The sequence below is a fragment of the Oreochromis niloticus genome, linkage group LG20 (genome assembly GCF_001858045.2).
Source record: "Oreochromis niloticus isolate F11D_XX linkage group LG20, O_niloticus_UMD_NMBU, whole genome shotgun sequence".
Taxonomy (NCBI): domain Eukaryota; kingdom Metazoa; phylum Chordata; class Actinopteri; order Cichliformes; family Cichlidae; genus Oreochromis; species Oreochromis niloticus.
Genome location: NC_031984.2, coordinates 31,677,224 through 31,699,204, shown reverse-complemented (window position 1 = coordinate 31,699,204; position 21,981 = coordinate 31,677,224). Strand labels below are relative to the sequence as shown.

General features: G+C 39.5%; 1 protein-coding gene across 1 annotated transcript in view; it reads right to left on the bottom strand.

Moving 5' to 3' along the window:
* Nucleotides 1-21,981, bottom strand: part of slc35h1 (solute carrier family 35 member H1) — a 50,480-nt gene that overhangs the window by 16,637 nt on the left and 11,862 nt on the right. The window contains exons 11-22 of the mRNA XM_025901553.1: nt 21,536-21,646; nt 16,917-17,025; nt 14,854-14,958; nt 12,608-12,751; nt 7,449-7,628; nt 5,654-5,839; nt 5,063-5,230; nt 2,378-2,497; nt 2,140-2,304; nt 1,816-1,974; nt 1,508-1,680; nt 458-587 (exon numbers count right to left, since the gene is read on the bottom strand). Coding sequence (XP_025757338.1) covers nt 458-587; nt 1,508-1,680; nt 1,816-1,974; nt 2,140-2,304; nt 2,378-2,497; nt 5,063-5,230; nt 5,654-5,839; nt 7,449-7,628; nt 12,608-12,751; nt 14,854-14,958; nt 16,917-17,025; nt 21,536-21,646 — 1,750 coding nt within the window. The remainder of the gene's footprint in view (nt 1-457; nt 588-1,507; nt 1,681-1,815; nt 1,975-2,139; nt 2,305-2,377; nt 2,498-5,062; nt 5,231-5,653; nt 5,840-7,448; nt 7,629-12,607; nt 12,752-14,853; nt 14,959-16,916; nt 17,026-21,535; nt 21,647-21,981) is intronic.

Here is a 21,981-nt window from a genome sequence, read left to right as displayed (position 1 = left end):
TTAACTTTAGCTTCTTTAAATAATGAATCACATGTGTAACTGTACTATTATAACCTCACTATGATGCTTGTAGCATATGTATGTTTTTTTCCCTAGATTCGTTATTCAATCTGGATGAAACTTACTATATAAACTGTCCAGGGTACTGATATTATTAATATCTATATAGCTTTAGGTAATTCTTTTTATAACACTCAAAAGCTGTTTTTGCCAACTCACTATATAAGTGATATAATGAAAATAACATTTGACTGATAGAATCACTGTTCACTGTTATCAGCAGAAGATAATTTAAGGGAATTCTGCTGACTACAGCAACTTCATACTTACTGATACTGTAGCACCTATGACAAAATTACCACCTTTCATAAAGGATGGAGCTGGAATTACTCTACATTTGCGGTAACTTTCTATACCTATCAGTCTTTAGCACCTTTAACAGTGATGCTAGTCTTACATGTTGTGACAGTCCCTCTGAGCGCTAAGCCTACGTTGTCCTCATACACAGGAAAGATGGAGACGTGGTACAGAGTTTGAGAGGAGAGGCCTTCCAGCAACACAACAGATTCTGAGCCGGGTAACACCACCTAGAAACAAAGCACTGCTTAGACTAATATTCTGAAAACATATCATACATAAAACTTAACATACATATCACGATTGATCCGACAACTAAACCCAAAGAATATGTATCAGCACTGGATAGTGTTTGCTGTTCCTCTAAATAAGGATCTTATTGTTGCTGGACAGACATAGCACATGTTACATGTTCTACACATACTGGGGTTTTTTAAACCTTATGAATCATCTAGGAATATAATTTTTGTAATAGCAGTGAAGTTCTGGACCTGGAAATTGTAAATTCTTCACAGATTTGTTTACATAGCCATCCTTGTGCTTTAAACCCATATGGCAACAGCGCCTGTGAACCAAGCAGCAGCCTCTGCGGCTATAAAGTGAAAGTGAATGCTCCAACCCCAGAAACTGAAGTTATCTCAAACTCGAGACTGGCTTCAAAACAGGAGAAAAAACCTTGTATACCAAAAATGAACCAACCACATTATCATCAACAGCTCAGGAGAGGCCTAGCTAACAGTTACAGGTTACAGCCGCTTGTTTTGGCATTCATCTCTCAGTCAAGTAATGTAGAACTTTAAACCACATTACAATTTAAAATAGTGAGGTAAAAATTCACATTCATAACAGGAAATAAGTCACAGAGGCTGAAATGTTTTATGTATCAGACATTAAACAATGCTTTTTAATAACGAGTTAATAGGATACTTTTAAAGACAGGTGGTTGCTCTTTTGTTATGTTTAACGTTTTGCTAGGCCCTACCACCATTAACATTTATGCCTCAGCTCAACCTTCTCATCCAGATATGATCACATCCATATTAAAAAAAAAAATCACAAAGATACCAACAGCCGAAACGCTAAACTTGAGGTAGAATGGTGCCTAACTCCATTTTTATTTACAGCATGTGAAAAGAGGCAAGATGCTAACCTCCTGTGGACTCTGACTCTCAGCACTGTGGTACACAACTCTGTACTGTTGGACCGGCTTCACAGGATTGGTCCAGTGAAGCTTCACCTCTCTGAATCCAAGTTCTGAAAACCGGAGATCAGTAGGACTGGGGTAGGAGAGGGCCGGATCTGCTGTGGGACCAGGCTCCATTCCTGGAGACACAGAAACACAGAGCATTAGATCTCCAGGAAACAGTTTAAGTTTGAACATCTGATGCCATTAAAAACAACTGAGTTTCAGGCAGGAAAACACAGACCAACAGATAGCTACAAAGATGGGTGGCATACGCTTTGTGATGCCGCGCTCCTCTATCCTCCCGCACAGTATGTGGACCAGCCGTGCCACCAGCTTGCTGAGCAGAGGGAAGTCATTGACATTGTAGACATTCAGATCCACTGGCTCTGAGGCCACTTGTCTCAACTCCGCTTCATCAGCATTCTTTACACCTGAATAACACCAAGTTGTGGACTAGTTTAACCAGCTAAGGACATAACATGTTAAAATAAGTAGTGGAACCCCCTCTGAATCTAGTCTAATGGCTAAGGAGTTTTAGACTAAAAGCTCAACTGAAAAAAGGAAATCGCTTGACCTGCTCTACTTGCCCATCTTACCTACAGCGATGATTTCAATGCCTGCATTTTTTAGCCGGTTGGCTGCAGCAATGGCATCATCCTGAGATTTCCCATCAGTCAACAACACCAGAAAAAACGGAGTGTCAGATCTTGCACCCGCACTGGACCTCATGTTCTCCTCCATGACGTGGAGTAGTGCCTGACCTGGAGACATGGTTAGACACTGACAAATGCATGGTACACGTGCAGTATCAAACAGCATCAGCTGAGTGTGTACCTGTAAATGTGTTTCCTCCCTTATATCTGAAGTTCCTCACTGCCTCCAACAGCTGCTCTTTAGTGGTGAAGTTGTTGAGGTGCCATTCTGTGCGTGGGTCTCCACTGTACTGTGTCAGTCCTAAGACAAAGATGCTAAATTATACATGATTTTATCATCTATGTTAGTTCATAACAGATAGAATAAAAAAGACTGTCAAGTTCTTCTCTGAGTGATCCATTTTAATATGTCTGTGCTTTTATTGTCCTTACCTTTTGTTGTCACCTCATAAAACAACAGATGATTTGAAACCATATTAACTATAAAACCTTTGGTGAAAAATTACTGATTTTACAGCATTTTCTGGAAGTAGTAAAAGAAATTTTTTTATGGAAATGATGCATGTAAACAGTGTTGTTGCACCTTATATGAAGGCAGCTCAATATGATAAAGTGTTGCAAACATCAGGGGATAATGACATGAAACCTTGGCATGGTAAGTAAAGGTCGATATTTTAATAACTTAATGCACAAATGGGAACAAGCCAAATATTGCTTTGGCTTGTCTCTGTTTGAGCCCTGTGATAGCCTAGCAGCCTGTTCACAGTGTCCCCAGTCTCTCACCCTATCACAGCAGGACTTATTCAAGAAGTTTATTGTCCTGTAAACCGGCAAAACACAAATGGTTACGCAGAGCAATGAAATTCTTTTTTTCCTTTTTTTTCTTTTTTTCCCGCCTGTCCCGTTTGGTTCTTTTGCCATCAGAATTATTGTCTATAGGCAAAGAAAGATGCCCAACGGATTTACTTTACCAAATGGACCATCCCGGCTTTGCCGTATTGGTCTATTTGATTCACCTTTGCTTTTATTGTTTATTTTATTTTATTTTCGCTTGCTACACATGGGACAGACATGACTGGGGGAAAGAAAAGGGAGAAAGAAAGAGGGAAAGAAAAACAGTGGGAAAGAGGAACGGTGATAAAGGGCAAAAAAACCAAAAACCAACAACACAAACAGACAAAAAATACATATATCAATCACCTGGATCACCTGTTGAGAAAGAAAAAAGAGAAAACAAGCAAAAAAAGAGAGCAATATAATAAACAACATCATCACGATAATCTATGTGAATATAATAGTAAATACTAAATATTGAATATTATTGTGCCGCACGTTGGATCGACAGCGCACAGTGTGCTTTGAGGTAGGAGCCAAAAAGGGTGTAGTTTGTGTGTGTGAGCACCCGTGTGTACACCTGTGAGCATGGACGCGCTTGTATTTAAAAGGTTCCTTCATGTAATGATCTGCTAGAGGGTGTGGGGAGCCACAGCCCGTCCTCCAGGGCATGAAGCAATGACATTCTTACTTTGCGGGTTCCCTTCACACGACTAAAAGAAAGTATCTCTATGATATCTGTGACCTTGACTTTATCAACAGGTGAAGAAGATGAATGGATGGATGGATATTTTGTTTGTATAAAACATGGTAGAACTTATTTTATCTAAACAAATAAACACATGTAACATTAGTTGGGTGATTTCTGGAGCAAAAAATTGAATTCACAAATGTTCACAAAGGATGAAAATAAACTAATAATATGACACATAGCAGCCCATACACTAACCACTAACACGGAGGAGCAGCGAGCCTTGGCTGCCATGTGGGCTCAATATATAACTCCGTTCTCCTGGTCAGCCTCCTCCCACATGATGGTCAGATATAAAATATGGCAAACGGACTGGATGCAAACTTTATTAAGACCATTAATAATAAACAGTTAATTTGTAGTCAAGACACCATTAGTCAATAGTTTATTACTATTAATAATCTATGAAATACCAACTAATAACATTTATAAAATGGTTAATAGCTGATGTGTAAACAATATAAACAACACCAGGATGGTTACAGTAAGATTTCAACATATAATTATAAAACTTTAATAAAGACCGTGCAGTGCAGCAATAAACGTCACATGATGGCTCAATAGCAGTCACTGTAACATGGCTATTTATTATTTATGGCTCACATTGTAATATATGCTTAAAATATTTATATTGAAGGAAACACTATGAACCTAGTCTATGAATCATGGTTTGACTTGTTAACTTTTGCGAGCTGTTTGTTTAAGTATACGTACCAAATCTAATTCATTTAGGAAAACAGGCGCTTTGCATTAAATGAGAAAGCTGTAGGCCAACGCTAAAGAACAAAGACATTTGTATGTATTTGTTGCCCTGGGACTGTGAACAGGTTCAGGATCAGAGATCAGTAATGAAAGCCTAATCAAATATCAAAATATATATCATAAAGTATATAAAATGTTATGTGTGCTGATGACAACAGATTACAATTTTTATCTCTTATTAACTGCGATAGATTACATTTGACTGTGTATGATTTATATTTTTTATGAAGTATAAACATGAATTATAAGATTATGTAGTAGTAAGTTATCTGTGAGCAGTAGTGACAGTAGCAAATCTGTGAGTTTTGCAATAACCTGGAATAACAACCAGATGGCCAGAAATGAAATGAGCAAAGCAAAAAGAGAAACAGAGTGATGCCAATACTCCTGTAACAGTGTGAATGATGATGTCAGGACATCTACAGTGTGGCAATACTTCTATTTGAAATCTACTATGACTTTCACAATGTTAGTGATGAGAAATGTTTTCACCACCATACTCCACGCTCGGTTTCTCACCGATCTGAATGTGATTCGGTCCAATGTGGAAAGGTGTCACTAGGCCCTCCAAGAAGTCTCGGACACGTCTGAAGTTAAGGCGTCCGATGCTCCAGGAGCCGTCCACCAACAACACGATGTCTGCGGCTGCATCGCTCGCACATTCAAATGGTTTCCTTGAAGACATGCCTTAATAAATAACACAAGAAGCAAAAGATGTAAACAACACACGTACTTTAAATGAGGAAACAGATGGCACCAAAACTGTTTTTAACGTGAAGGCGTCTAACTATTATGTACATGTGTCGACATGGTGCACAGATGCAGGAGTGAGCTTTCATGCATGTGAACGTCTGTTTCTTTCCTTGGATTATAAAGGAGAGAGGCGAAACAAATGCCCTGTAGCCAAACAGGATGGCCTGTCATTATCGCTTAGCTGTCACTAGCCCCGTAAACACTGTCATCACATTTCAAACACTTACTGTTAAGTTACAAGAAAAGGAAGCTGGTGGAGGCCAGACATTACTTTAGTTTAAAATGAGTGATCACTAATATTGTGATTGCAGATTCTGTCAGGTTTACGTAACACTGGAGAGCACTGTTTACCGGTACCTGGCTGGGTAGGAAATGGGCTCTTTCTGGGTTTCTCCTGAGCTGGTTTACCCTGTGTTGTTCCCTGCTCCTCCTTGTTCTCCATCTTGGAACGATCCCGCTCTTTCTTCTTCTTCCTCTTCTCTTTGCCACTTTTCTCAGGGGTCTTATCTGGGAGTTCAGAGGGGGTTTCTGTAGCTGGAGGCTCTGGAGAAGAGAGGTAATAGTAACCACTTGGGTGGGGTTACAGTAAGATAAGGCAAAATTGTTTAGGGGACCAGCTGAGGCTGTGCATGACAAGAAATCCGATGACTTTAGATTAGTCTGAGCTCATAAGCATCAAAGGGAAAAGTGAGAGAAAACCTTCTTTAGCTGTTAACAAATAAACATTTTCATTTCATGATAAACATTTGATAAAGTCAGAAAAAAGTCCACAGTTTTCTCCAGTAAGTATTTTGACTTGTTTATGAAACTGTGTGGGAGTGAACAGTTGCCAGCAGACCATGTGGTGCAATGGAAAACATGTATGACTATGGCTCAGATTATCTGAGCTTGTTGCTAGCTCAAGTCAGCTTTGTAAGCATGAAAGAGACAAAATGTATGTGTCCTATGTGATCACGCCACTGGCTGTGTCTGTATTCTTTGTGTTTTTTTCTGGTAACTTTTACCCAAAACACTAATATCATCAGCAAAGCATGTAGTATTCAGAGATCTATTATTCTGATGAATAATAGCATGTCTCAAACTAACCAATCGTGGCAAGAACATGTTGTGTGTTTTGTTTTGTGTGGCTTTGTCACTAAGAGCTGTCAGAAAACACCTTAAACCCCCCCAAAAAACTTTTAAATACAGCCGACAGTTAAAATGACTGTGACCATAATATGTTTTGCTGCTCACAGTCAACACCTGTGGATTTAGCATCCATGTTAGCAGCATGCTATGACATTCCAGTTAGCATTAACCCAGGAAAAGTGAGCAGTAATGGGGGCCAAGTCAGGCTCCACGAGTATATTCAAATTAGAATACGTGATCACTTGGTTGACTGGATGTTTTATGTTTAACCAGCCGTTTTGCTAATATATCACCTTACTTTGTACTATTTTTAGTCGCCCTATAGCCATTCACAGCAATTCATGTCAGGCTGTAGACCTGTTTTTTCTGGACTCTATTTTTTTAATATAGAGTTATGATCACAAACTTATATACTGTACACTCATCATGGGCATGAATATCAGTTTGGGGTTAATTTTTCTTCACATCCTCAATTACTTAAAATAATAATTAATCAATTAAATGAATTAACTAATGAATGAATTCATTACTTTAATTACTGAGTGCACAAGGTTGAATTTATTTGGGATTTTCAAGCTTTTTTTTAAAGCTTTTGACAGTAAAACCTTTTTCTAGAGGGCATTTGGCTTGTCCATATGGGAAGCTACAAATCTCAGTCGATGCTCAAGGTGTCAGTTTTGGAGCAGGGGCCTCTTTTCATAGTTGGCGCCCTCTCTGTACATGGTGCACAGAGCTAGATAAATATCCATGGAACCTAAATCGCTTCACACGCCATTATTTAGGAAACTAATAAAGGATTACACTGGAGCAAGCACAATATTCAATAAAACTAGTGGCTGTGATATAGTGGTCACTACCATCCCTTGTGACCATAGCAACCCATTTTATAATAAAAAGCCCTTTTTAATCTTATTTCACTATGTTGCTGCTTAAAAGGTTAGCATCAAGGGAAAACTTGAGAGTCTAACATTGTCTGCAATAATATTTTATTTCATATTTAATGCTATCTACCACCATAAACTACCTGTAGTACTGGCAGAGGCAGGAGTGGTGGGCGTAGGCTCCGGATACAGAACTGTTGGTACATCCAGCAGAGCCTCTGTTGCATCTTCCAGTTCTCCTAATCCTGACCCACCTGGCAACAACTTCTTCCTGTGCTCTCTGGTGCCACTGCGGATCATCTCCTCCTCCCGCAGAGTCTGCACTAGAAGAGAGAAATGTTGATCATCTGTGTAGTATTGATATTGATAATCGTAGGGTGACCAAGCGTCCTCTTTTCCCCGGACATGTCCAATTTTCACGTTCTGTCCAGGGAGTCCGGGGGGATTTTCGAGATTGATAAAAATGTCCGGGTTTTCCTATATTCCGACAGAGGACCCATGTGTGTGACGTCATCCCCGAACTGCTGCTTTGTGAGCGCTTTTAAGTTGTTCTGCACTCACAGACAGGACAGGCAGCGCACAGCAACGTACCTAATGATGTTTAAAAGATCCCAAAATGCAAGTGCATCTTTTCAGACGAACTGCAAAAGAAATTTCCCTCATACCGACCTAGTACTGGTAATTTTTCCTATGCAGATGAGGTATTATTTCTATACCATTATTTAATTCCAGAGGCTTTTAAGTTATTTTTTTGCACTTGCTGACTTGTAAAATCCTATATGACATATTTTATTTCACAATTCATTAACCGCACAGATAAGGCATCATTTAAATATGTTAAATATGTTTCTTTAAGCAAGTTCTTCATGACTGAGCCAAGTGTCCTCTTTTTTAGAAATCAAAATATGGTCACCCTAGATAATCGGCAACTGCTGTTGTGATTTGGTGCTAGATATATACATATACATATATATACATATATATATATATATGTATATATATACATACATATGTATATATATATGTGTGTATATATATATACATATTCTCTCCAATTCTAGAGAGAATTCTCTCCAACGCCTAGAATTGTACAAGATCAACAGGACCCTAAGAGCCTTCATCAGGAACTCAATGGGGATGTGGCGTACAACACTAGAGGCCAACTCCAAGCCCATAGCACAAGTCACCATCAAGTGCGGGATCTACCAAGGAGATGCTCTGTCCCCACTGCTGTTCTGCATAGGCCTGAACCCCCTCAGTGAGATCATTAACAAGACTGGCTACGGATACCGACTACGGAACGGAGCAGTCGTCAGCCACCTCCTGTACATGGATGACATCCAGCTGTATGCCAAGAGTGAACGAGACATCGATTCACTGATCCACACTACCAGGCTATACAGCAATGACATTGGAATGTCGTTCGGACTGGAGAAGTGTAGTTGGATGGTAACAAAGAGAGGGAAGGTAGTCAGAACTGAGGGGATTGAACTACCAGAAGGCAACATTGCAGACATAGAGGACAGTTACAAGTACCTGGGGATCCCACAGGCGAATGGGAACCATGAAGAGGCCGCTAGGAAAGCTGCAACCACCAAGTACCTGCAGAGGGTCAGGCAAGTCCTGAGGAGTCAGCTGAACGGTAAGAACAAGATCCGGGCCATCAACACCTACGCCCTGCCCGTGATCAGGTACCCTGCTGGGGTAATAGGCTGGCCAAAGGAGGAGATAGAAGCCACTGACATCAAGACAAGAAAGCTCCTTACCATGCATGGAGGGTTTCACCCCAAGTCCAGCACCCTGAGGCTGTACGCTAAGCGGAAGGAAGGGGGCCGGGGACTGGTGAGTGTCAGCACCACAGTCCAGGATGAGACAAGAAACATCCACGAATACATCACGAAGATGGCCCCAACTGACAGCGTGCTCAGTGAATACCTCAGGCAGCAGAAACCCAAGAAAGAGGAGGGAGACGAGGAACCATCATGGAAGGACAGGCCCCTGCACGGTATGTACCACCGACAGATAGAGGAGGTGGCTGATATCCAGAAATCCTACCAGTGGCTGGACAAAGCTGGACTGAAAGACAGCACAGAGGCACTAATCATGGCAGCACAAGAACAAGCTCTGAGTACAAGATCCATAGAGGCTGGGGTCTATCACACCAGGCAAGACCCCAGGTGCAGGCTGTGTAAAGATGCCCCAGAGACAATCCAGCACATAACAGCACGGTGCAAGATGCTAGCAGGCAAGGCATACATGGAACGCCATAACCAAGTGGCCGGAATAGTGTACAGGAACATCTGTGCCGAGTATAACCTGGAAGTCCCGAGGTCAAAATGGGAGATGCCCCCAAGGGTGATGGAGAATGACCGAGCTAAGATCCTGTGGGACTTCCAGATACAGACGGACAAAATGGTGGTGGCTAACCAACCGGACATAGTGGTGGTAGACAAACAGAAGAAGACGGCTGTAGTGATCGATGTAGCGGTTCCGAATGACAGCAACATCAGGAAGAAGGAACACGAGAAGCTGGAGAAATACCAAGGGCTCAGAGAAGAGCTCGAGAGGATGTGGAGGGTGAAGGTAACGGTGGTCCCCGTGGTAATCGGAGCATTAGGTGCGGTGACTCCCAAGCTAGGCGAGTGGCTCCAGCAGATCCCGGGAACAACATCGGAGATCTCTGTCCAGAAGAGCGCAGTCCTGGGAACAGCTAAGATACTGCGCAGGACCCTCAAGCTCCCAGGCCTCTGGTAGAGGACCCGAGCTTGAAGGATAAACCGCCCGCAGGGGCGTGCTGGGTGTTTTTTTTTTTTTTTTTTTACATATATATAAATTCAATTGAACTGATTTGTCAGTTTATATGAAGGTCAGTTATATTTCTACTGGCAGAAATGGCTTTTAAAAATCGACTTAGTACACAGAACACATAAAAGAATAAATCCACAAGAGTCTTACAGATAATGTGGCAAGTTTAATATTTAAAGCTCAAACGACAGCCTGCTGAGGAAAACAAGTTTCTATGATTATATAAATGTTAGTATTCTGCATGGTGGCCCTAACAACCCTAGTGCAAATAACATAACTAGTGTGTTAGTCATAACATTTTGACATACATCAGAAAATCCCAAAAGATCTTAAGTGGCTTTTATAACACATGGGCCTAGTGGTCCACTGGATAATGTGCCTGACTACAGCTGGGGAGATTCTAGGTTCAACTCCTAGGTAGCTCAAAGAACCTTTACAAATATCTCTAAAACAAAAACAGTCACTTTGCTAAAACATGCCCGATCTCACTATTTGCTGTTAGTTTCCAGGACGAGTACACCACAAAGCAGTTTGCATGTTTTCAGTGGCAATATGAACATTACTTTGAATGTTACTCCATAAATTCACAGGAACATGATAGTAAAGCAGTAACTACGCCCAGGACAGAAACAACCGCGTCATGCTGCTAACACAACATCAGCTTTTTGGCAGCATCTGCACAGAAAACACAAAGATAGCTAAGAACCCAGAGTGAACATAAAGGTTAGTGTATGCTGATCCCAGCCCAGCAGCCAGACCGTGAACTTCAACAGACTGATGAGCAGTCAGCCTGCAGCCTGCACTTCTGCCTGTTCATGTTTCCAAACTAGAATCACCATGACGATCACTTTGAAGTGTCAGCTGGTCTTCAGCTTTGTTTTGTGCTGTCAGCTTTGCGTTCACACATGAAAGACAGACTGTATGTGTGTCTTCATTAGGATATGGATTTGTGTTGGTGTTTGGGACTTTAAGGTTTCTATTGTTAATGGTAACTATGCGACAATGTTTTAGGTCACTTTTAAAGTAATTAAGTAAGGTACTGCATTATTTTTAAGAAAAGTAACAAGTAATTTGTAATAGATAACTTTTTTGAGTAACCACCCCAACACAGACCTTTATGACGTCTATCACTGAAGAGCATACACAGCACTAATCAATAACACATCCTTGAAAGTTGAGTAAACTTTAGCACACACCATTCAGGAATCACCAAAAGATCTTGTGTGGATTTTGCAGCACATGCAGTTAGTGGTACAATGGATTACACATCTGACTACAACTCAAACTACTCTAGACGAGACTCGTGGTTAAAGGTCAGAGAACCTTTATGAGCCCACTGTAGTCACTTGTGTCTCAGGATATTCACTGTGTTAAAAGTTGCTTTAAATTATATGCAAACACAAAAGGAGATAAAACTTTAAGATCTTCAAAAGTCTTTTTAGCATATCTTTGTCTGGAATTAAGGGACAAAAATTCTTAGTTTAAACATTTAATATGTTTTCTATGTTATATTGAGAATACAAAATAGGTTATTAAGAGCTGCAAATCATTGCTAAATGAGGATGAAAAGTAAGTATTGCCTTGACACAGTAACAGTATTAAATAAGTAAGGGACCCTGAGGGAGTTAAAACAAGATGAAGACACATCAGGAAGGAATTCCCAGACTGCCATCATTCCAACATGACAGCCGGCATTACGAATTTCCAAGTTGAGGCATTTTCTAGCCTGCCTGGACACGCTTAACTCGACACAGTAATCTAATACTTCTTGCATCCTTTGCAAGCAGCCAGAGGCTACATGAAAATATAATACAATCACATGAGAGAATCATTTACAACTTTACAATATGTCAACAGTGAAAGGGACTCACAAACTGGGGAGGAAAACAACCCAACCGTCTACGATGCCGAGTCTAAGCCTCCGAACACAAGTGACCCTTCATCAAAATGAATCCTGCTATTTCTGTCATTAGGAATTAAATTAAATTAAATCTGCTCTCCTCCCTGCAAGCTGCTCCTCCTTAAACACAGTCACACAGTGTGGGTGACTGTGTGAGGCTCTTTGGCCTAGAAAGCATCATCGACTGTAACGTTATCAATAAGTTTGTGTCAGAAGGCAGGTTTACAATCCTGGAGAAACACTCAATCCAAGCAGGTAATCCAACTGGTAATATTAGTACTCAGCCACTGTGAGTGTGAGGTTGTGGGCTTGCAAGTGTAAAAAAATGATCTTCAGAATATTATATAAGATGACAGTTCTCACTCATTTAAACGTATATACATGTATACAATCTACATGAACCTCTTGATTACTCCACAACTCAGATATATTTATTATCTCCTACTACCATCTCTGCTCAACATACAAAAAGTTTCCTACTTACACTGTTACATTTTTAGAAATCCACAGATGACATTAAATATATAGACAGACTCACAATAGACATCTTAAATCAAACTTCACCATTACTCCGATCAACCCTGCTGTATTTCTTACTTGTGAATCGTCTCTTTGCAAGAAGTTTCTCTGTCGTCCCATTGAGCACAAGGACCTGGAGGAAATATTCCTGACTGGAGTCCAGACCTGCCACTGTTGCCCGGCCCCGGGTGGTAGTCAACATGAGCTCTGGCTGTGGCACCTCTGGAAAAAACATAAGGATTTGGGATGATTAATCTTTCTGTATATGTAAAGTGAATTATATAAAAAAAACAGATCACTGAGTGACATTAAAGACAGAGTTTGTATAACTTGAGTTATGCTTGAATTCAAACAGGAAACATAATAGAAACTGGCAACTATTTCTGAAGCCTGTTTCTGGAGATGAATAGTCATTAATGAATTAAAATTGTGATGTATTAACTTAGAAAGTTCAGGTACAAATTACTGATTTCAAATTTTAGAAACATGTGAGCTCAAAAACTTACCAGCTCTGCAATTTTGACATTACACCTTCGTTTTCCTTCGTAAGACCAAACTTTGACTTCTTATGTATAATTCTGACATACGAGGTCAACATTTTTACTACTATATTATATTTTACATAATATATTTTACTGGATCATGTAAAACTAGGCAATATTTTTTTAATGCTGAAGTTATTAAGTAAGCAATAAATCAGTGTACAAAACTTCATACCACTGCCATATTTTTCTGGAACAAAAACCAAAAAAGACCAGGACTAAATCTTAACAAGGGTCTTTTGAACAACCAACAGTTCCTACTTTTTATTCATCAGATCTAAAAAATAACTTTTACACACTTTCTACGGTGTATTTTCATCTGATGCTTCAAATTCCAAATACACTGCCTGTTGAAAGTCTGGGCAGTTCTTTGTAATGACTTTGCCAGAACTGGACATCCTTACCTCTTTAATCCTGTCAGCACCACCTTTGCATTCTCTTACTGCCATCCTACACCTTTAAACACACTACAAAAGTGCTGCATTAATTTCTTCTTTTAAGTTCATCTCTGTCTCTCTCTTAGACCTGCCTGTGCTTACCTGCACTGTGTGGAATGGGAGCTAAAAGGCCAACAAAGAGAAAACAATGCTTAGGAAAAATCACAGATGTGGAGATAGAGGGGAGGAGAATGGGCTGTATTTTTATCCAAATTATGACCTGCAAAGCAAGACAGCTGGCAGTCTGGAGGGCAAAAGAATACTTTACAAACCCATTTTTAAGCAGTTTCAAACTAGATGGGATGTGTGGTATAATAAAAAGCTTATGAATAAACTTCATGATGTTTATTATGTAATTAAAAACTTATAATTATTATACATTTGAGACACTTGGGAGTGAGTGTACTGCTGGAAACCAAAGAAAATGTTACGTAGCATTTTCAGGATTGAGTGTGCTCCTGTTGTGTGGAACATTTATCAGAGAAGCAGAAGCTTCACATACCAGATGTGGTTTAAATTTTAAGGGTTATTTATATAGCACATTTTAAAACAACAGGGTTGATCAAAGTGCTTAACAATCAGCAAAAATCATGGAGACATTAAAAGGCAATGCAAAGGAAAAAAAGTTAACAAACAAACAAAACACACACCAACAAACATCAAAGGTGACAGACATAAAACAGGCCTGATGATGGTTAAACTAATTTGATTCAAAAGCCAAAGTAAAACATTGAGTTTTAAGACGCGATTTAAAGGAATGAATAGACTCAGAAGTACGAATAAAAGCGGGGAGGTTATTCCAGAGTCTGGGTGATGTTGTATCGTTTGTCTACCAGAGTATACTCTGCAACTTCCTGTTGGCAACACGTGTTTGAAACTCTACAAACACAGCAACCAAAGCGTAAATGAATAATCCACGAGTAGTAAGAGTAAAAGAACTGTATTTGTAGCTGTACTGTTATCTTAGTGAGTACTTAGAGGAGTTAGGGAAATCTGTTTATGTTTTGTGTGGCTGAAAAAAAAATCTCATGATATATTGTTAAATCACCAAATATTGGTCTTAAAAATGCTATTTTGGTGTTTTTTCTCTTCTTTTAGAAAATCTTATCAAGTGACATTGTTAATCCTCCCAAACATTTGATGACCACAATTATTAAAGTGGGTACCACCTGTGAACACTACCAAAGTTGTTGTTTTTCTTATTTTTCCCTTTCTGATGACAAAATGTGATTCATACTTTCAATTTCATTCCGAGGCTTTTAGATAGACTTTGTAGGTATATCAAATTGGAGGAGCTCCTAACTCTGCTGTCAGAGTACTTTCTTCACAGCTGCGCAACTCTCACCTGAAATCGGTCTCACTCTGACCTTGTAACCCTGCACGGGCCCATCAGCCTCCTTCCACTTCATCTGCAGTCTGTCTTCAGACAGAACCGTCAGCTTAAGACGACCTTGACAGAGACAAAGAGAAGAATAAAAAATATCTGGCTTTAAATGTTTAGCGCATTTTAAGACTTGGGTCAAGGGAAAAAGTTGACATGACATTTGCAGACTTTTCAAAGATCAAAGACACAAGCAGTGAAACTTTCTTCATTCTTCCCATTCTCTCACTTCCTTCTCAACACATCAAATTCATCTCTTGTTCTGACTTCATCTACATAATTTCCAGCAGGGGTTTCCCCAACAAGCAGTGTCTTTCATGTTTCCTTCATGCATCCATCAAAGCATGCCCTGTCCTCCCATCTAGCATAGAAACAGGAACAGGACGCCGGTTGGAGACTGCAGGTTCAAAGGTCGTGTCAGAGGAACGTCACAAAGTTACACTGTGACAGGGTTTTGTATTTACTACGCAGTGGGGTTATAGATGGAGAGGAAGATGGGGAAGGAGGGGAGGGGATGCAAAACGGAAGCATAGAAGACATGAACAGCATGAATTACAGAACTTTATAACTTGTGTGAACACATGACCCTCAGCACTCAACAGATCCTTTCCTGACTAGCAAGCATCCATGTGTCTATGTAAAGGCCTCTGTCTGCGACTGTGTACTGGGCCCAGGGGCCTCTGGGGGGTCTTCATCTACATGTGTGCCTGGCAGGGAATCACATAGGGTCTGACGGGAATTTAGAGAGACAGGGTCACGGTCTAACAGATCCACTAAGAACAACAACTTTTCCAGACAGACAGGCAGTTATGCAGCGAAATACAGTATCTGTATTGTGCTCTAAGATTTGTGGGCTAAGAACAGCTGGATTTGCCCACCATTTCCAGTTCAACACTCAAAATATAATAAGTTCCTTGAGACTTGCAGATTGTTTCTTTTATGGGATGTAGTATTAAGTAACCATGAGGTAAATATGGAAACTAGCAAAGTCTCAAAAATACCTCAAAATAATTGGCTTGTCCTTATATGTTCATTTTGACAGCCAAAAAACCTAAATGGTGAGTTGTACATTATCAAACTAAATACATATTTTCAGCATAATAAAAACTGTGCTAACACAGTCTTTGGATGATTATGACTAATATGGTTACATTAGTTCAGTTCATTTGGTTTTGGGAGTGACTGCTTTTCCACAGAACAAGACCTAACTATCATTCTCTTCATAGCAAATAAGTTTTGATGCTTGAATTCAAATAAAATCATTGACCCAATAGTTTTTATGCTGACAGTACCAATTAAAAAAGGTTCTGCCATCCGTGCCAACCTGATTTGTCTTGTCACTGTGTGGATACACAATGACAGCAACACACAGAAGCCTAAAAAGCACTGACATCAAATGCATTCATTCAAGATTTTGAGTATTGGCACTACTTTAGCTGAAAGAAGAAAGAAAAAAGGCACAGCTTCATATATTAGAACGTTGGAATAACTGTATGTATAAATGTGGGTATAAGCTACAGAACGCAAAGTAGATACATTATGCCAAAGTTTGTGGGTACACATAAGACATTTTATGTGTAAAAGCTACACAGCAGATCATCAAGACATTAATGCGACTTCACTATTAGCTTGCTTTGTAAGAGTCAAATGATTATTAGCATGGGTGCACATAAGTGGCCCGCAGGTACGCATGCGCTGTCAAAATAAAAGACGCGCACCAGATAAGAAGTTGCAACGCACGTTTGCGTACATAAGATTTTCTGGAGGAGGACAGACATTTGTTTAGAACTCTTAAAGATGTCGAAGAAGCAAGCTCCTTTAAGCAATTACTTTGGTGTTCCTCCACCTCCAAAGAAATGTCAGAAGAAGTCCGAACCGCAGAAGAAGCGGTGCAGATGTGGTGCAGAATATGCCGTGAAAATCCCACTCTAGCGGACAAAAACAGTGCCTTTTATATGTACGCAAAGCATGCGCACCTGCGGACCACTTATGTGCAGCCCTGTGTATTATTAGATATATGTGTATACCTTGGCCATTGACAGCAGCAGACATCAGCAGGACACTGAGCAGGAAAAATGGCATTAGCCAGGAAGACGACAATGAAGTAGCAAGGAGGTGAGGAGACATGAGTGGAGCCTAGAAATATAAAAAAATAACGCTGTCAGTATTATTTCATTTATGCATTCTCTTATTTTTACATACAGACACACGAACACATCACTAGGTTTGACTGACTTTTGATGGAAATATCTAACCTGCCCAATAAGCTGGCGGCAAACCAGGCATCAGGATGATAACGAAAGGTGATTGAAGTGACTTTAAACATGGCACAGAATGGTTTGAAAAGAGAAAATAACCAGTGAGCACCAGTTCTCTGAGAAAAAAAGGCAACAGTAACTCAAAAAGTCGATCTTTACAACCAGGGCATGCAGAAGAGCATCTCTGAATGTACATGTCGAACTTGAAGCAGATGTTCTACAGCAGCAGAAGACCACACACAGTGCGGTTTCTGCTTCAGCTAAGAACAGGAAACTGAGAAACAATTCACACAGCACTAGATAATATATGATAAATGGACTGTTCTTATATAAAGCTCTTCTATGCTCTTTGAGCACTCAAAGCACTTTATGCAACTTCCCTCATTCCCACATTCACACACATTCATACACTGATGAACACATCAGAAAGCAGCTTGTTCAGTATCTTGCCCAAGGATAGTCTGCATGCAGTCTGGAACAGCCGGGGATCAAACCACCAAACTCCTGATTATTAGATGACCTGCTCGACCTTCTGAACATGTAAAAAAAAAACAAAAAAAACCCCAATGAATTTTTCATGATGGTGTGTTTTTGACTTCATTTATGTCAGCTTTTCAGATTTTTTTAAAATTTTCTATTTCACAATATAAGATTTGTGGATCAGATTAGAATTTATAAATCAAACAAATTAATCAATCATAAATCTTATTCTAAATTTGTATTGCTCATTTAAAATACATATTTCTACTTTGGAATACCTTTCATATCAACAAAATGGGGAAAAAAGCTATTAAAAAACAGGTAGTTTTCCCATGGGAATTTTTATGTCTGACTCAGACTACAGATGTGCCTGATTTTGTCCAATTACAGACCTCAACACAGCTAATGATACACCAGGCCATAATATTAACAAACATGCAGCCCTTGAAGAGGGCGTAAACCTACCATGCTTCTGTCTGAGACCCATTAACACTTTACACAACATTCATTAAACACCTTCAACTAATTCTAGATCCCAGGACTGAACTTATTTGATATATATCACATGTTGTAATGTTTTTTTACACTCCAAAGAAGGAACATTATTTGGAGTCTTTGAATCTTCTAAGAACAATAATTTCTTGCTCAAAGCTAAAAGACCAAACTTATTTCTTTTTAATCCCACTTCTATAATAAAAAGAAAAGTTCAGACACCATGTAAATTGCAAAGAATTTAAAACGTTTAAAGCCTGTAATCAAAAATAGCCAAATTAATTTTGATTAAAAATGTTAAATTGATACTTTCAGTTTTTTGATTGTTTAAAAATCTGTCCTCATTTATATTTGGTGCCAGATTTTAAAAAATGTGGTGAGGTGACAACAGGAAACAAAACAACCTAAAACTGAGAGAACATTTACAACCAGCTAGGTAACCAGCAGCATGTCACATGCATGATTTGCTCTAAAAAACCCTCTTGAGGAGTCTTTTATATGTAAAGGGGGGTTTAAGAATATTGCTCAGGATCAAACTGCAAAGAGTTTCAGCATCTGCTTTTTTTGTTCCCCAAAAATCTAACTAGAATTTGTAATTTTGAAAAACGCTGTAAAACTGTAGGAAGATGATCTTTAGAAAACAAGGATGAAAGGAATGTCATTTGTTCTTTGTGAATAAGAACACTGTTCAACAAACACAGGCTGAACAAAGACACAGTTAATGCAGCTGGAGTTCACAGACCTTCTAGCTCGTGGCCGGGTATGACAGAAGTAAGTTATCCACAGCTAACTGGTAAAGTGTGACATGGAAACACAAGTAGAGATAAGGAGAAATATCAACACACATACAGAGACCCAAAGACGCTGATTTCACTTTAATAATTTATATTAACAATAATTTTACATACAGTAAAAAAAGTATTTGCCCACCCCCCGATCCCTTTTTTTTTTTTTTTTTGCATTTTTCATACTTTAAACCCCAGATCGTCAAACTACCACCACCATGTTTGACTGCTGGTGTGATGTACCTTTTATGAAATGTTATGTTATAACATGTTAGTTTTACATCTGATGTATGGGATGGAAAGTACTTCTTCACAGTGCTGAACACTCATTGTTTGCATTTTAGACTTGTTTTAATGGATTCCTGTCTCAAGCACAACAGGCAGCAATTAGAAGAGAGTTTAACCCTCATCCTACCGACATATTTAACATGCATGGATTAGTTATATAGTTATTGTCATCTAAAAGAATTATTAATTCAAATTAATTAAAAATGAATTTGCATATTTTATATAACAAAAATCAGTTTTTCTTTAAAACAACTTGCATCTTTTATCCAAAATGTAATCCACGTTACTTAAAAGCTTATTTATCATCTTTTGAGTGTGGAATCACTTAGTTTTCAATCATTGTAAATAAACATTATTTCTATTGTATTTATATGATGAAACCAATCAGGCTTCAGATAAACACACAACCAGCCAACCCAGAGACACAACCTCCACCATGTCCTGGGTCTGCCTCCTAGACATGCCCCAAACTCCTCACCTAGGAGGTGGTGAGGATCCCTGAACTCATGTCAACCGCCTTCTTTGAATGTGGAGGCATAGCGGCTGCACTCTAAGTCCCTCCCTAATGACTCAGCTCCTCATTCTGCCTCTGAGGGAGAGCCCAGACATGATTCCGAGGGAACCCATTTCTCGTTGTATCTAATTTTTCCGTCACTATCCAGAGCTCGCGACCACAGGTGGTGGTCGGGACGCTGATTGAACTGTAAAGACCAGTGTACCAACAGCAGTGCACCAAGCCGTAGAAAACAGAGATAATATCCTGAGAATACTGAACCCTCCACGCCCCCCTTACCTTGGCTGTGCTTAGAAATTCTGTGCATAAATATTATGAAATGAATCAGTGATAAAGGGCAGTCCTGTCTGCTTGGCCTGACTTTCTGCAGGCGGTGCAAACAAACCAATTACTATGATTGTGCAGGAAGCAGAAATGACTAAAGATAACTAAAGTTAATTTAGTCGCCACTCAGACTAGGGACTGTCATGCAGCGGTATGAGCTCTCCTTTCAATGTGTGGCACGACTATGTCCATGCCACTTTACTAGGAACTAATTGACTGACAAAGAAAAAAAAAATACATTTGATATATGACATAAAAATATACCTCTGGGGTCTGCACGGCCCCTGACAGTACGATGAGGGTTAAAAGACATTTCCAACATGCCTACCCGATGTCATCGTGTGAAGTATGTGATGGAACTACATTGGGGTTTTTGTATAGTTCTCTCATGTTTCACATGTGCCTGCTTGCCTGAATGTTGCAAAGTCAGTGCTTGAGTGGCACATTGTGCACTTATTGATGTGCCTGTCAGACAAAAGCAAAGGAGTAGTAATGTTATGCAGTGCCCGTGGAAGCGCTTTAGTTTTGCTTTGAACTCATTTTTCTTGAATTAATCCAAAGCCACACGCTTATTGTACGATTCATTTTTACTTAATAATAAGATAAGAAATCATTGTACTGGTGTTAAAGACATACAAGGAAATATCCAATCTAAAAGACGGGATGTTCTAAATACAGGCTAATACAGGTTATACAGTTACTCATTTCTGGATGCCTTTATTGCCCTTGGAGTGACCTCACTAGGAAAAAATGACACCACCACGAAATAACTTGAACTCCAGCTAACCTGTTAGGTACCCAGGTGGCAACACTTGACCCTGGATATCAAATTTCAGTGTCATGGTTCCCCTTAAGTAGAAGGTTTTATGACAGCTGGTAGGAACTATGAGGTCAGTACACCTGGAAACAACAGGTCAGCAATTTAAATTATGGAACACGCTAATAACCACCGGATATATTACTGTAGCTTGTTGCATATAATTAAAATAAAATCTTAATTTATATTTAACTTACATCTAATTAAATACCGACTACTATTTTAATGTACACACGTTTTACAAAAATGTTAAATAAGTAAATTCTTTAAAGTTGTTAAGAAATTAGCTGCTGGAAGAAGCTGATTTGACGCAATATAGAACGCCAATAACTGCGTAGATATATCTAAAATAAATAAATAAAATAAAGGCGTATTTCATGTTTAAATTACTGATAATTAAATAGTGAAAATTGTTTTTAATGTACACATAACTCGCACAGACGTGCAACACGTTAACTGGTGTCAAGCACCACAAAAGTAGTTTAAGTTTGCTTTTTGTGTGGTAGGTGTCGCGCAGGTCCAGGTGGGGTTTTTCTCACGGCAGCTTGAAACAATGCACTGCATCGTAAGTACAGGCTACAGTAGGTCCTTCATCTAACACTTGGAATGAATAAAAAGGACACCGTCACAAACGCACTTTGCCGTTTTCTAACACGGTCGCTCTTAGAGCGGCCAGGTGAGCTCTTACCTGGCGGTTCGGTGAGTCCAGTTTATTCCGCACTGCATTCCAGAGGCGGGATGTCAACATGCGCAGGTTTCTGCTCAACTCTGAAGCCTGCTCCCTCTCAACAGGTCGTATCTGAACGTTTCAGGGTGAAATCTGAGAAGCAAGGCCCTCCTGCTGCTCCGGCATGGGCGTGGCACTCAGAAAAATGCTATAAAATCCTCCACACAGTGGGAGACACTTTTACAACCATACGTTTGAGCTATCCTATGTAATGTACAGGGTAATATTACCCCGCTGGAGCCGCATAGAGTTCTGCTATGAAATACCGTGTGACTGTCATATTGTAAGTTAAACACACAGTGCACTTAATCAATGGCGAATACACTCTTATATTTCCATGCCTTAGTGCATGAATAATTAGTGCATTAATCATTTCCAACAGATGTGTTGGAACACGACTTTATTCT